This window comes from Pelophylax lessonae (assembly GCF_965119305.1).
Source record: "Pelophylax lessonae genome assembly, chromosome: 13".
NCBI lineage: Eukaryota > Metazoa > Chordata > Amphibia > Anura > Ranidae > Pelophylax > Pelophylax lessonae.
Window position 1 is genome coordinate 175,404,201 of NC_138780.1, and position 14,699 is coordinate 175,418,899.

At 43.9% G+C, this 14,699-nt stretch overlaps 1 protein-coding gene across 1 annotated transcript in view; it reads left to right on the plus strand.

The window, feature by feature from the left end:
• GPR137C (G protein-coupled receptor 137C) overlaps positions 1-11,368 on the plus strand; it is a 31,335-nt gene extending 19,967 nt beyond the window's left edge. The window contains exons 3-7 of the mRNA XM_082242688.1: positions 522-744; positions 4,514-4,663; positions 7,267-7,392; positions 8,780-8,904; positions 10,701-11,368. Of these exons, the coding sequence (XP_082098814.1) occupies positions 522-744; positions 4,514-4,663; positions 7,267-7,392; positions 8,780-8,904; positions 10,701-10,842 (766 nt within the window). The 3' untranslated portion in view covers positions 10,843-11,368. The remainder of the gene's footprint in view (positions 1-521; positions 745-4,513; positions 4,664-7,266; positions 7,393-8,779; positions 8,905-10,700) is intronic.
• Positions 11,369-14,699: the final 3,331 nt, after the last annotated feature.

Here is a 14,699-nt window from a genome sequence, read left to right on the forward strand (position 1 = left end):
GTTTATCCTTCAGACCGTGCGGCACCCCCACAGCACCCTCATGTGATGCCGAGGACCAGTTGACTGGTGGTTGGTTTGTGGTTTTTTTTTTTTTTTTTTTTCTCCCAATAAAAAAGTAAACTTTTATTCGTCACTGATTGTGCTTAATCCAGAGGTATTGGTCCCACAATATTGCTATGCGCCATTCCCTCCCAGTTCTTTAAACTCATTAGGCCTAGTTCATACCTAATGCGGTTGTTTCTGGGTTTTTTTTTTTTTTTAAACTGATTTATTGAAACAATCGGCCAACTAATCGGTTATAATTAGTTGCAGCCCTACTCCATTTTGTCGAATTTGCCCAGAATAAATGTGCCAGCAGTTGTGCTGTATTAACAATTAGTGTTTTAACAATTAGTGTAGATGTATCCACCCCCATGTCTTCAGATTTGTTTTTTTTTTTTTTTTTTTAATTTTATTCTGTAATTGCACTTTCCATCACTATAAAACAACCCTCTAATCTGCAGTATGTTTGCACCATACAGGATACCCCTGCGATTTGCATTTTTAATCATCTGCCTCACCTTCCTGGTGGTGAACTTGTTATGCATCTTGATCGGCAATAGCACAGACAACCAGCGTAGATGGATCCCCATGACTCGGATCATAGTCAGTAACTGTCTCTTTGCTGCTTGTTCTATCTCGCTGGCCAGCAACACCTACAAGATCGCTAATATGATCCCTGCTCACGTCTACCTAGAGTCTAAGGTATGCTGTGCTTTATATGCGAATATGTGATATATGGGCTAGATTCTTTCATCTTCTGTCTTCCCTTCCTAAAGTTTGTGTGTGTGTGTACACTGGAGATCAAAATCGGAGAACCATTTTATGTACACTTGGGGGTTTTTTTGTTAGTAGTGTAATCTTTATTGCTCATTTTACGGAATTTTTGTTGTGGCTATACCATGCTAATAGAACAAAATAACCAAGGCACTAAAACAAAAAAACCTTATTTTGTAGAAAACAATGATCATAAGTAGATAACAGCAATGAATTTGGCGAGGAGAAAGCTAGCATATAAAATTTCTGAAGGTTGCAACAATTAGTAGGAAGCGTACAGGCGCTTGCTTTGAACAAGACGGATCCTTACTCTTGAATGAGTGTGACGTAAATACACAATATTCTACAAATCAGATTACGACAATCCTAACTTTTTATGGCTAAAAGTCATCCCTTTTGGGCTTTATCTGGACAACCTACGGTCAGAGGGTTTCACTCACTTTAGAACGGCTCACCATCTTGCAAAGTCAGTGAAGACTGGAAAGTTTAAGCCCGTTTTTAAATAGGATTTGTCAGATAATTTTAAGAAATTGGCACAAGGTGCCAGGTCAACACCAATAAATGGGAGGTATCTGAAATTTTCTGTTCTAATTTTTGATAAAGGTTTTTCAAATCTCATTGAAGGTTTTTATTCTGGTGCTTCAAATATATACAGGTATCTCATAAAATTAGAATATCATCAAAATGTTTGTTGTTTCACTTTATTTGAATTACTGAATCTCCATTATGTAGCTGAGCTACATTAGGCATTTTTTATTTTTAAGGCTTGCAGCTAGTGAGAACTAGGGCTGCACGATATTGGGCTAAAGTACATTGCGATATTTCGTTTTTAAATGTATATCGCAATATTTCTCCCAGACAGTCTCCGGAGGAGGGATCAGTGAGCAGAGCTCAGCTTTCTGCCAGGGGATCCGCCACACTTATAGAACTTCCGCCCGGACAGCCCGAGCCTTGTGTCGGAGCCGGAGTGTAGAGGAAGCGGGCTGAGTGAAGTGTTGGTAGCAGCCTTTGTCCCACGGTGCTCCTCCGCCATGCTCCGGACGTCTCTTCCCCCCTCTCCGCCGCCATGCAATCCGCCCCGCACTCCAGCCCTCCCAGCTCTGCCTCTTAGTCAACAGCCGACCATTACTCCGCCCTTTTCCGCCCATTCTCTCCATTGAATCTATTTACAAAACATTACAGCCTGATCCCGCCCCGATGCAGCCAGGAGAGACAATGGGCGGAGTAATGGTCGGCTGGATACTAGAGGCAGAGCTGGGAGGAAAGTGTGGGATGGATGTAATCACTGTGAGTCCTCCGACTTCTCCCTGCCTAATGCCTTAATATCGTGTCTTCGGCGATATGAATATCGCCCATGCCTGCAGAACGATAGTCGATATCACATTGACTATCGTTCAGCCCTAGTGAGAATCCAAAGGTCTGTATCTCAGAATTAGAATATTACAGAAGACCAATAAAAAAAGTATATATTTAATACAAAAATGTTGGCTTAATGAAAAGTATGTCCATGTATAGTATAGTATGCACTCAATACTTGGTTGGGGCTCCTTTTTTGCATGAATTACTGCATCAATGTGGCATGAAGGTGATCAGCCTGTGGCACTGCTGAGGTGTTATGGAAGTCCAGGTTGCTTTGATAGCGGCCTTCAGCTCATCTGCATTGTTGGGTGTCGTGTCTCTCATCTTCCTCTTGACAATACCCTAACGATTCTCTATGGGGTTTAGGTCAGGCGAGTTTGCGGGCCAATCAAGCACAGTGATACCATGATCATTAAACCAGGTATTGGTAGTTTTGGCAGTGTGGGCGGTGCCAAGTACTGCTGGAAAATGAAATCCGCATCTCCATAAAGCTGGTCAGCAGAGGGAAGCATGAAGTGATCTAGATTTCCCTGGTAGAGGGCTGCACTGACTTGACTTGATAAAACACATGGACCAACACCAGCAGATGACATGGCTCCCCAAATCCATAATTCATGTATAAGGGGCCCTGACCAACTATTGCGTTTATACTATAATGTACAGGGACACACTTCAGTAAGAACATTTCTGTAGAAACTTATTTTTTTTTTTCATTTGGATTAGGTCTTACACCTAGTGAAAACCCAAAATTCGGCATCTTGGAAAATATTGCATAAGGGGGAAAATGTTTCTTATGCAATATTTGCGGGGATGCCGAATTTTTGGTTTTCACTAGCTGTAAGACCTAATCCAAATTAAAAAAAATTAAAAATTAAAAAAAAAAAAAAAAAAAAAAAAAAAAGATATATTACTGTGTGAGATAAAGCTATATAAAATGAGTTTCACTTTTTGAATTTATTGCTGAAACCAATTTTAACTTTGCTATTCTAATTTTGAGATGCACCACTCATGAAATGTGCTAACAGCTGCTTTTACTCCTGTTTAGATCATTTTCAAATAGGACTAAGCAGTGACCTTGAAATTTAGGAAATTGTAGGTTTTGCTTTAGTTTTGTATGTATTAGGTGTGGCTTATTAACTACTGGGGTAACAAAAGCTTAAATTTTTTTATTTTTAGGCAGAGGGCAGTAAATGCATGTGATGGAGCCATGGTTTTACTGCCCTGGTCTAAACCCCCCTCCCCAACAAGGTCATGGAGCTGCATCTTGCTCTGTGGGAAAGACGCTGCATTTAGCTGCTGTACATCCGCCAAATGCAACCTATTCAAGTGAATGCCACAACTGTATATTAAAAAAGAATAGCGCGCAAATGCAAAAGAAATAACTACCAAATCTGAAGACAATCCATAAATAAAAATGGGGGTTTGGTCCCACCATATGGCCATATCGTGCTCAAGCCCACTACTGCGTCAAAGTACCCCATTATCAGTGGGTCCTACACTATCCATGAAAAAGAGATGAATCCAGCCTAACCCTTGGAGATAATACTCCTTGCTGGGAAGGATGTGCAAATGCACTACAGGGGACTCCTACTATATCCACTAGATGGTGGACACTGAGTACAGGTGTGTGTGGGGGGGTGGGGAGGGTTGCTCAACCTCGATAGTCTGGTCAGACCGAATACATAATAAACAGGCAAAAAATTTGGGGGAGCATACCCATGTATTTCTAAAGCTGCTGCAGCTATGAACCAAAAGACATGTATATAAAAAAAGAATAGCGCGCAAATGCAAAAGAAATAACTACCAAAACTACCAAATGCCACAACTGCCCTGGACTCTTGTGCAATGAATAGTGGGGCAACTTTTTTATTTATTTATTTTTTTTTCAATATGTAAAACGGGCAGTGAGGTGACCTTTTTTTCGTATGCATGTGCTGGAGATGGGCAGGAGTGTCATCACACTCCAAAAAGTTTCTTGTCATTAGTGACTAAACAATTTGGTGATGGAAGCAAAGGAACAGTATGTATAACGAGAAAATGTATACTTGCATACAGCAGTAACCATTTCGGTGTTTGACAAACCTGCCCACCAACAGTTTGCTCTGTAGGGACAGAGAATTATCCGTGCTGGGGGGCGATATGAGGTCACCCACAAAGCAGGAGCTGATATTGGATTTTGAGCACTGATTCGGAAATTGCATTTGCTTTAGCCGTATAAATCATTTTCTAGATTTCTAAATATTGTGTGGGGTGTTCTTCTTTTTTTTTTTTTTTTTTTGTTTTTTTTTTTTTTTGAAGCTGACGTATGGTGCTAATCTTCTGTGGCGTTTGTTTTTAGGGGACCTCAGGAAACAAAGCGGTCATGACTGGCTCATTGATCAGCACACTGTATATATTGAGGGCCATGTACAACCTGGTGGTGGCTTTCAGCCAGCCTGACAGCAAGCCTACCCCCTTCAGTTATGGCTGGAATGGAGTTACGGACCATGTAAGTGCTCATGTCAAGGGGGAATTTAAAGCGTATGTAAAAAAAAAAAAGATTGCACTTTACCAGACCATGGATGGAAAGGTTCTAAATTCTGCAAAAGAACCAATGCAGCCACCACACCTAAGTGTATGTATCCATTTCTGTCCTCTATTCATTGAAAACTCTAGGGAGAGGCAAGAGGTGTCAAGCGCACTTGGGGTGTTACAGTTTAATATGCAAAGAATAAAAGTCTAAAATATGCCACACAAAGGTATGAACAGAGCAAAATTGTCTTAGCTGCGAGGGGCAATCAGTCCATTGCGCATCGGCGGCTCCAGTTAGGATGAATGTCGGAAGGACGTTGGGGAGCGAGCTGTAAATACCTGGAAGGGAATAGCCAATCTGGATGTGTTTCAGAGGCAAGATATGCCTCTCTCAGCCAAGATGTTTTTGTCCTGAGCCTAACACTCTGTTCATACCTTGAGTGGCATATTTTATAATTTTTATTCTTTGCATATTTAACCCTTTGCCTCCAGCTTCCAACTTTTTTTTTTTTTTTTTTTTTTTTTAAGGGGTTGTGATTCCTGGGGAGCGGGGCTTGTCACCATGTGGTTGGCTGTCACTGGTCACATAATAGGTACGTGTGAGCCGAAGTTTTCTCGATCGGGAGCTTTTCGAGAGCCACTGGTCATTGTGCTGGGAGCGCATGGGGTGCGTGCTCTTGGCACCCCTCTATCTGTCCTAATGCATGCAAATATGCAGCTGCTTGAGAGGCTGCATATTTGCTTGCGCTCAGGGGTTAAACTGTACTACACTAAGTCTCCCTCTCCCTGGGTTTCCCAGCCTGTGTGGCTTAAAGCAGCCTTGCATCTCCCTTGGAGTTAGTGGGTTTTAACACTCCAGGCTAATTTCAGTCATTCCATTTCCTAGACAGAACTCCCTATTAGTCGATCTATACTCTTGGACTATTGACATCCCCACAGAGAAGGGTAGTGCTGAGAATTTTGTCTTTTTTCACATTGGAAAATCTAGCTTTGATATTGAAAATATAGTTCCATGTGTGAACATATCTGTCCACTAGGTGGCATGAATGCTCTCCCCAAAACTCCAATACAGAAGACAGATAGGAAAGCAGCTGCTAGTCTTTTAGTGAAAATCCTGATTCATAATCTAGTTGCATTATGAAATGGCTGGAGAGTGCAGGACAATACAAATTGGAGGGGCAGAGATGTGTCCTTCCACGGTTTTAAATGGGTGTGAACGCTGATTCTGAATAAGTATCTTTGGTAGCATTCTGTATCTTCAGGGACTGTTTGTAAGCAGCTCCTATTTTTTTTTTTTTTTTTTTCTCCCAGAAGAGACCTTATTGGCTGTCTATCAGAAGTGCTTCTCCTTGCTGGTCAGCATTGTTAACTGGGCCATTACAAGACGGCTCTGTGCTGTGACTCTATGCGTGGGAGTGACATGTGGCCGAACCTAGAAGGAAAACCAGAAGAGTAAAGCGCCCCATACGACCTGCCTGAAAGTGGCTGAGGACATAGATTTATCAGTCCCTTTCTTTGCAGCCTCAGCAGGGAAACTGAATGAATAGGAAACACTAAGGCACTCTGGTCATTCACAAACAGTTTACGATGTTTCAGTGATGAATGGACACAGAAGTGATTGGTACCAATCGCTCGCTGTGTTCATTCAGGAAAGGAAGCAGCTGGTAAATGACATATTTACCAGCCCCTTTCCTCACTCTATACTGAAGCATCTCACTTTGTGCCCCAGCAGCTGCCAGCAGGAGAGAGGAAGAGGGAATCCGGAGGTACGGGGGGGGGGCCCAGAAAACAGATGGAAGGGACACATGTGCTAGGACCAATCCCCCCTACAGTGCAGCCAGAGGGAGGAAGAGAAGCTGGCAGCGCTGCAGGGGGAAGGCAGAGGAGGAAGGGTAGCTGCAAAAACAATACAACCTGACCCTCCTGCTCAGCAGGATCCTAGGCCCCTTTTTGAACTGATGGTGCCGGGCCCAGTACAGGAGGGCTGGCTGTACTGCCTTATCAGCAGCCCTACCAGCGAACGCTGACCGTGCAGCACTGGAGGTCATTGTTTGCTAGGTATGTCTGCCACAAAGTGCTTACTATTACACGATGGCTAATAGCTACTGGTGACCCAATTCTATTAAAACTGTGGCATTTAATTCCGCTTATGTAAATTTGAGCCACCCACTATAGTCTTGTAGACCTCATTTCAAAAGTAATCAATCTTTCTAAAAATTGTTTTTATTAAAATGAATCCCTGGTGCTTCTGCCACAAGTTTTTGGGCACTGCTTGTTAAAAAGGGTGATAATGGTCTCCCAATTATGCTCCTGTGTGGGGTCACTCTGTCGCATGTGTCCCTAATGGAGTCTAGAAGTTATGCCATTGTGCAGGCACAGTCCACTGATTACACTTTTAGAAAATCATTCCACAGTAATTTGCAGCCAACTCTGGAGAGGGTGCAGCAAAATCGTCAGCCTTGACGTAAAAAAAAAGGGGGGTGTAAAAGACTATTTTGATACAGCGCTTTAGTGTTTTAAGCAAATTTCAGCTAGAATTTAGACCTTATTTTTACATTTTCATTTTTCTTCTCTCTTCAGGCTTTTACAGAAAATAACAATGATATGGAATATATGATCTTTATATTGATTCTCCTTTTCTGCGAGTTCCTGCCAATGTGTCTCATGACTTACTTCTTCCATGCTAAAAAACTGAGTCAGAACTTGGTGAGTTTTACTTGGTTGGCTTTTGTTATATTGGGTTAGATTTTTCTGACTCGGAACGGAAGGTAAGTATAACCTCCGCCACCCCTGCCTTTTTTTTTTTTTTTTTTTTTTTTTTACGCTTTCTTTTTTACCTGGCAATTCTGCCTGTAACATCCTTTCAGTACTAGGGTGACAACACTCACCCTTCTGTATCGGGACACCAGATATAACTACAGGACTCTGTTCTGAGGTATACAGAACTGTAATGTCCTGACCTGGTAGGGTGCCTCACATAGCTTCCTAAAAATGGGAAGCTGTGGGTAATGCCCACATGTGAAATTCCCGTCGGAAAGTCTAGCTAGATGGAAAATTGAGTTCCATGTGTAAACCTTTCTGTCCACTAGGTGGCATGGAAGCTCTCCTAAATCTTCAGCAATATATGGATTGATAGGAAGCAACTGCTAATCTTGTAGAGAACCACAAATCTTAATGTGCAGTGGTATATAAATGGCAAGAGTGCAAAGATGTAGGTGAAACGCAGTCCTCAAAACCAGGATTTTGCTAATAAAAAAATGTGGACTTTCTGTCATATGGATTTGCACATGCAAATGTGACAGTTGGCAATCCTGACATTCCAAGAATGTAACTGTTTGAAACCGTTGAATCGATGGGTTTAGTTTTGCTTTATGATTTACTGCTGCTCAAGGGCTCTGGGCTTCAGCAAAATGATAGCCTCCAGCAAGAAGAAACGGGAGCAATAATGGAGGAAACTTGCAGCACACGCCAACTTTCGTGGCATAATTGATGTGGAATGAATGTTCCTTACTAAAGGACATTTTTTAGCAAGTTGTTATGGGTAAAGTCCCACTTTAAATCTTGTATTATAAAATGACTGAGCAGTACAGGACCTTCCAAAAATGGCTACAGTATCACCTACTGAAATCGCTATAACCTCTAAAAGCTTGTACAAGTCACAATTGTAATTTGAAAAGGAAAGCTCCATGGAAGGAGCAGGCTGGGAAGGAAAGAGCTTGATTCTGGAAGTCCCCAGCTGGGAAATGGAAGTGGGCTCTATCTGACTTGATGCAGCTTCTGTTGCACATTGTGAGAAGCTTAGTGTGCTGTGAAAGCAGAGTAAGTGCTATTCCGTATGGGAGAGGAGCCTGTACAATGGTGCCAAACTCAATGGAAGGCTGACACTCTCTGCTGCCTCTGCAATATTGAAGAATGGGTCTTGGACCCCTACCCTGAGAGGGAAAGTAGTTGAGGCATAAAAAGTGCACATAACCCAAATGAGTGGAGATTTTGAGCTTGATCGGATCTTCAGACATCTGCATGGACTTCAGATGTTGGGAGCTGGACAAGCATCTGTTAATGTTGTGTGTTTTGTTTTGTCCCCACCTTGCAGGAAGCAGCAGGCATGGTAAATAGTCACAGCTTTGGATCCAGAGCATACTTTTTTGACAATCCTAGAAGATATGACAGCGATGAGGACTTGCCCAGACTGGCAGGTGCCAGAGGAGAGCGAGGAAGGTAAGTCCCTGGGTTTGGGCTGTCTACCAATGGTTGAGAGCTCTTCCAATGCCTGCAGTGCATAGAAGTTTATTTCATACTTTACATGGCTTTTAGGCATGTCTGACCGGACTGGTAGACTTGCCTCAAGAATCTAGTAAAGTTGGATTATGCAAACTGGTATCCACTGTTGGCGGATGCTTACTATTTGAATCCCCTTATTGGGGTGTGGAGGACGTCTACAACCTGTACTCGTGACCACTTAACATTTTGTAGTGTGGCAAGACAGCAAGGTGGTCAAACACAACCACAAACTAAGATGGGAGTGATCTTGCCACTAAAGAGCCCATTTACACCAGGGTGATTGCTGCAGTACCTGATGCATGGCTATGGAGTTGCGTTAAGGCAGCCTGTTCATTTGACTGAGCTAAAAATCCTTTCTGCGCAAAGTGTGGCTAGTGTAGCACACAGTAGTGCACTACCGGGTAATGTGGTGTGCTGCATTGCAGTTTTATTTATTTTTTTTTTTTTTTTCAACTCCAGTCCTCAGGGCACACTAACAGGCCAGGTTTGCAAGATAACTGAAATACATCACAGGTGATATAATTTGCTGCTCAGTGATTGCAATACTCTAGTCTGCATCTCCCCAAGGTAATACTTAAAATTTGGCCTGTTGGTGTGCCCTGGGGGCTGAAGTTGAGAAACGCACTATTAAAACATTTACTTAAATTGCAACCTCAGTGCTTTGGTGTGAATGGGCTCTAAAGGACTTTTAGATGCATAGATGCCCATTGGGTGAGCAAACAAACTATGCCTCCTAAGATCACTATTGTCATTGTACTGATTTGACAGGTTTTTGTGATTGCAGTAGTAGGATGAGGTAGCAAGCAGCAACTATGTACGTATGCAGTTGGAGAGAGTTCTATTCTTTCAGTCTAGGTTTGCTTTGAAAGTAAACTGGTGGCCAGGTTATGGGCATTCTGATTTCGTGTGTGTGTTCGTTCTCCATACAAGTCAGTGGGAATGCAAAAGCCTTTTTAAAGAAAGTTGATGAGGGTAAAGTGTAGGTTAGCTTCGTCTGAAAGGAAAACTTACTTTATCTCAAACTGATTACAAATACAAGGGGAAAGCACCAGAAATCACGCTGCCTGTGACACAAGAAGTATATGCGCCCACAGCTTAGAAGGGAAAGCTGAGCTGCTAAGTCAGTTTAGAGGGGGTAGTAGGGAAGCCAATCTTGAGTCCCTGCTGGGAAAAGGGTAGGGAAGGACATTGCTGACTTTAGTGCTATTGCTGTGAACTTTAAGGATGAATTGCTGCATAGTGGATGCAGCTTTAAAGGCTAGTTGTGTGTTTTGTTTTTTTTTTTTTTTTTTTTTTTTTTTTTTTTTTTTTTCTGGGGGAGGGGTTAGTGGAGAAAGTAGAACCCCTTTTCTTTCGACAAGTGAAAAACTCCAGATTTTGTTGCCAGAATAGGATTAGATTGGACATCTTTCATTAGGGACACTAGTTCTGGGGACTACCTGGGATTTCATTTTCCTTCCTGTTATGGAGCAGGAAGTGAAAATACATTTATAGCTCTACCTACCTTATGCTATCCAAAATAAAAGCATTTTTTTTTTTTTTTTCAGTTCTACATTTAAGAATATTTGTCTATAGCCTGGCCACAGGGTCATTTATGGACAATGGATGCCAATTTGGGTTATGTTGGTCCTGCTCAAGTTGAAGAAATGTTGCTTGTATGAAAATAGGGTGTTGGTTAAATGCCATATTTCATGATTTTTAATTTTCAAATCTTTTGTTTCAATTACTTTAAGCTTGTCATCTACCCCAAGATCCTCTGGATGGTATGGTACCATATGTCCAACCAGTGGCTGTGCCCTGGCCCCACCTCTACTGAGCGAGCCTTCATCAGGGACTCCTGTTCTCTTCACATGTGGAGCGAACACACTCGCGTGACCCTACTGACTGAACAATGCACCCGCACCTTTTGCAGCCGTTCCTTGGTGTGACACAGTGAGATGTGTCCAATAGCTCTTGTTTACGTTTTGAGGTAACGCTGCATTTGCATACATTCCATTTTTTTTTTTTTTTTTTTTCTCAACACTGCGGAGATTTAAGCTTGGATGCCAATGTCCTTTTTAAGACTTGCCAAGGTACTAAAGTGGTTTCAGGATTGGTGTGGCAGCTGGCAAACCTTGCTTAAGGAAATTATGTATTTGTGCATTTTTGTTGCACATAATGTGTTTTCACATGAAAAGACTAACTTCTATCAAATCCTGACTTGTAAAGGAAAAGTTTGCATTAAACCGCCCTTGAAGATGAAACCTCAGCGTACTAGTGTCAATCTTCAAAATGGAGCTGACCCTAACTGCACAATGGCCTGCTTTATTTGTTCTTGTAAGTGTCCAAAATGAATGCGAAGGATGGTAGGCTTGGCAGACCTTTTCCGGGAGGCTGCTTTAAAAGTTTACACTTTTTTTTTTTTTTTTTATTCCCCCCCCCCCCCCCCTCCTTTCTCACACACGCCAGTTCACATCCTCCACTAACCCTTGGTCCTATCCAGTTACCAAAACCAATAAAGGTGTCTCAATTGTCTGAGCAAAATAGGTTCTTTATTCTTAAACCTAATATGTGGCGTCCTGCTGTAAAGGAAAACGCCATCCAGACTGGATACTTTTAATCTAGATACTTTTTATTGTGAACTGGGGCCAGGTCTGGCACAGAAAATTGTTTAAAATTGAACTCCAGGGAACATTTAAAGAGAAATTTTCCCTTGCTGGGGGGTGCAAGGGTTAAATGTTTGAATAGGTCTAGGGGGACATGCATAGCAGCCACCAGGAGCTGCATGCAGGCAGTCTTTCATGTCTAAATAGTAATAGTGGTGCACAGCCATATACTTTGCCCAATTATGCAGTGGTGCAGGTGAGTGGCCTCCGACATGGTGCACCTATTTGGGCTATGGGTGTAAGTGCCCATGTGAACAAGGCCTAGCAGTGTGAGGACAACCCCACTACAAGGGACAATATTTTTCTCTTCTGTTCAAGGACACAGCTCCTGATATTAACCATTGGGTTATACTGCACCCTACAGGCGTTGGGACACTAGGCAGAGTCTGGCTATGCCTATGGGCAGTCCCATGAGGTATACTCCCGCTCTGCTATAGGTACTCAGGGTTTTTTTTTTATTTATTTTTTCTTCCCTAGTCAGGAATAAGGAACTAGTTCCTTGCTGGAAACTCTGATCCTGGCAAAAAGTTTTTCCTTTTTCCTGTGAGCGCTACAATCAACTGCCGGACTGGGCGATGGGCTGGATAATCTATATCCAGTGGTCAACCCAGACCTCAGCTCCGTGCTAGGTCGGCCGCAACCTAGCCCCACGGAACGGGGGCTGGCCTGCAAAGTAAACGCCTCACGAGGTTGCATACAACTGGGTCTCGGCCCGAGTCGCCGCGTTTCTCCTGGCAGACAGCCCCCCCCCCCGTTTCGATGGAGAGGAGGTTCTGTCTGGAGCAGTGCCCTTCTGGTATGGTGAGTAGCTGTGGTGTGTACCTGGTGGGGGCTTCTACCAGGGTCCACCTTTACATAGTTGCTTAGTTTGTGAGGTTGAAAAGACATCAGTCCATCCAGTTCAGCCTATGATGTGTGTTTGCTGTTAACCACACATTGCATACCCCTGTATGTTGTGGTCTTTAAGGTGCCCATCTAATAGTTCTTTTGAAACTATCAATTCTCCCTGCTGATACGACTGCTGACAATGTATTCTGCTGACAAGGAATTCCACATCCTTACTGCTGACAGTGAAGAACCCCTTACGTATTTTAAGGTTAAACCATTTTTCCTCCTAGTTTTAGTGAGTGGCCACGTGTCTTGTATTTCCTTTCTCTAAAAAGTTTGTTCCTTATGCTAGGGTCACCAGTACAGTATTTGTACATTGATATCGTATCCCCCTCAATCATCTCTTCTCCAGAGAATAAGTTCAGTGCTTGTAGTCTTTCCTCATAGCCGATGCCCTCCGTTCCCCTAATTTTTGTTGCCCTTCTCTGGACTTTCTCCAGTTTCAGCACATCCTTCCTGAGGACCGGTGCCCAGAATTGGACAGCATACTCCAGATGTGGCCGGACCAGAGTCTTGTAGAGTGGGAGAATAATCTCTCTATTTCTGGAGTGAATCCCCTTTTTTATACATCCCAGTATTCTGTTGGCTTTGCTTGCAGCAGCTTGGCATTGCATGCCACTGCCAAGCCTGTTGTCCACCAGTACCCCAGGTCCTTTTCCATCCTAGACTTGCTATCAAGGAACACTCTATTTGGGCGCTCAATGCCTCCTGGGCCTTTGGTCATCAGGTGTCGTCGGTGCACACTTTCACAAAGTTCTATAAAGTGGCTGTGTTGGCATCTGTGGATGCCTCTTTTGGCCACAAGATTTTGCTCTTTAGAGGAATTTGTGTGTGTTCAGGAGCTGTCTGTCAATGAACAAAAGATTAGATTTTTGGCTTACCGTAAAATCCATTTCTCTATCGTTCATTCATATCGGTAGGGTTACGTTGCCCCCTACAGGAGTAGGACACTAGCCAGGAAAAAGTTCTGGCTACGCCTATGGGCAGTCCCCAAGGGTACACCCTCTTCCTGCATAGGATGTCAGTTTTTTGTTTTTTTTTTTTTTTCTTCCTAGTAAGGAGTAGGGTCCTAGTTCCTTGCTGGGTATCTCTGGTCATGGAATAAGTGTTTTTTGCTAGCCTTTTTTCTCCGGAGCTTTTTCCTGTGAGATCTTCAAGCAATTATGCCAGGCTGGGCAACAGACTGGACCCCCATATCCAGTGGTCACCCCAGTCTGGCCAGCGAGCGCGTGCAGGCCTTAGCTCCGCGCTGGGTCGGCCGTGACATAGTCCCACTGGACGGGGACTGGCCCCGCGAGTTAAACGTTTTGCCAGGACGCACACGACAGGGTCGAGGCTGATGTTGCAGCTTTCCAATTTGGCCGACAGCCCCCCTACTCCGGTGGCGTGGGGTCCTGTCAAGAGATGGCTCCCGCCTGTGTTCCCGGTATGGTGAGTAAAGTGCCCTCCCTTCCCTGGCGGATTTTGTGGTGACACGGGCCTTCTCCCTGGGACTGTCAGACCCTCGCACTCCTGGGTTTCCCTCTGTCCTATTGTGACAACCCCAACCCCCCCCCCCCCCTGTTTGGGCCTACGTGAGCCTGAGGCCTAGTGTGCAGGCCGCATGGGGGGCCGGGCGAGTGTGCTGTCCGCGGTGCTCAATGATCATGGGGAGGGGGGGGGCTTGCTGGGGTTCTTAAGTGGATGGGCGTTTGGGGTCCCCCTGTGGGTCCGGTTTACCGTGATTTTCGGGCGGGGCTGCCATTTTGTTGTAGCTTCTGTCTGCTTCTATGGAGGCAGCCATCTTGGTACACCCGTTTTCGGCCATTTTTCTGTCATTTTTTTTTTTTTTTTTTGTTTTGCTGTGAAGGCCGGTGGGAGTGCCTGAAGGACAGTGAGTTTCTCCCTCTCTGTGGGGGTCTGTTAGCGCGTGACTGACCTCCGGGGGGCGCTATAAAGCTGTGGGGCCATTTAAAAAAGTTTTTTTTTTTGTTTTTTTTTGGTTTAAATTTGCTGGCGGGTTCCTCAGGTTCAGTATGTACCCTGCAGGCCATTTTTTCCCACCTGACCCCCCTCACATGCCCTGGATGACGCAGGCTGTCAAGGGTGAGGGCCTTCGTTGCAGTCGGGGTTGCTCCCTTTCGGCTCACAAGTTTTTGTCCCTCAGGGCCAGTCGATGTGGCAAAGTCCTTCCAGACTTCTGCGTGGGTTCCAGACGAC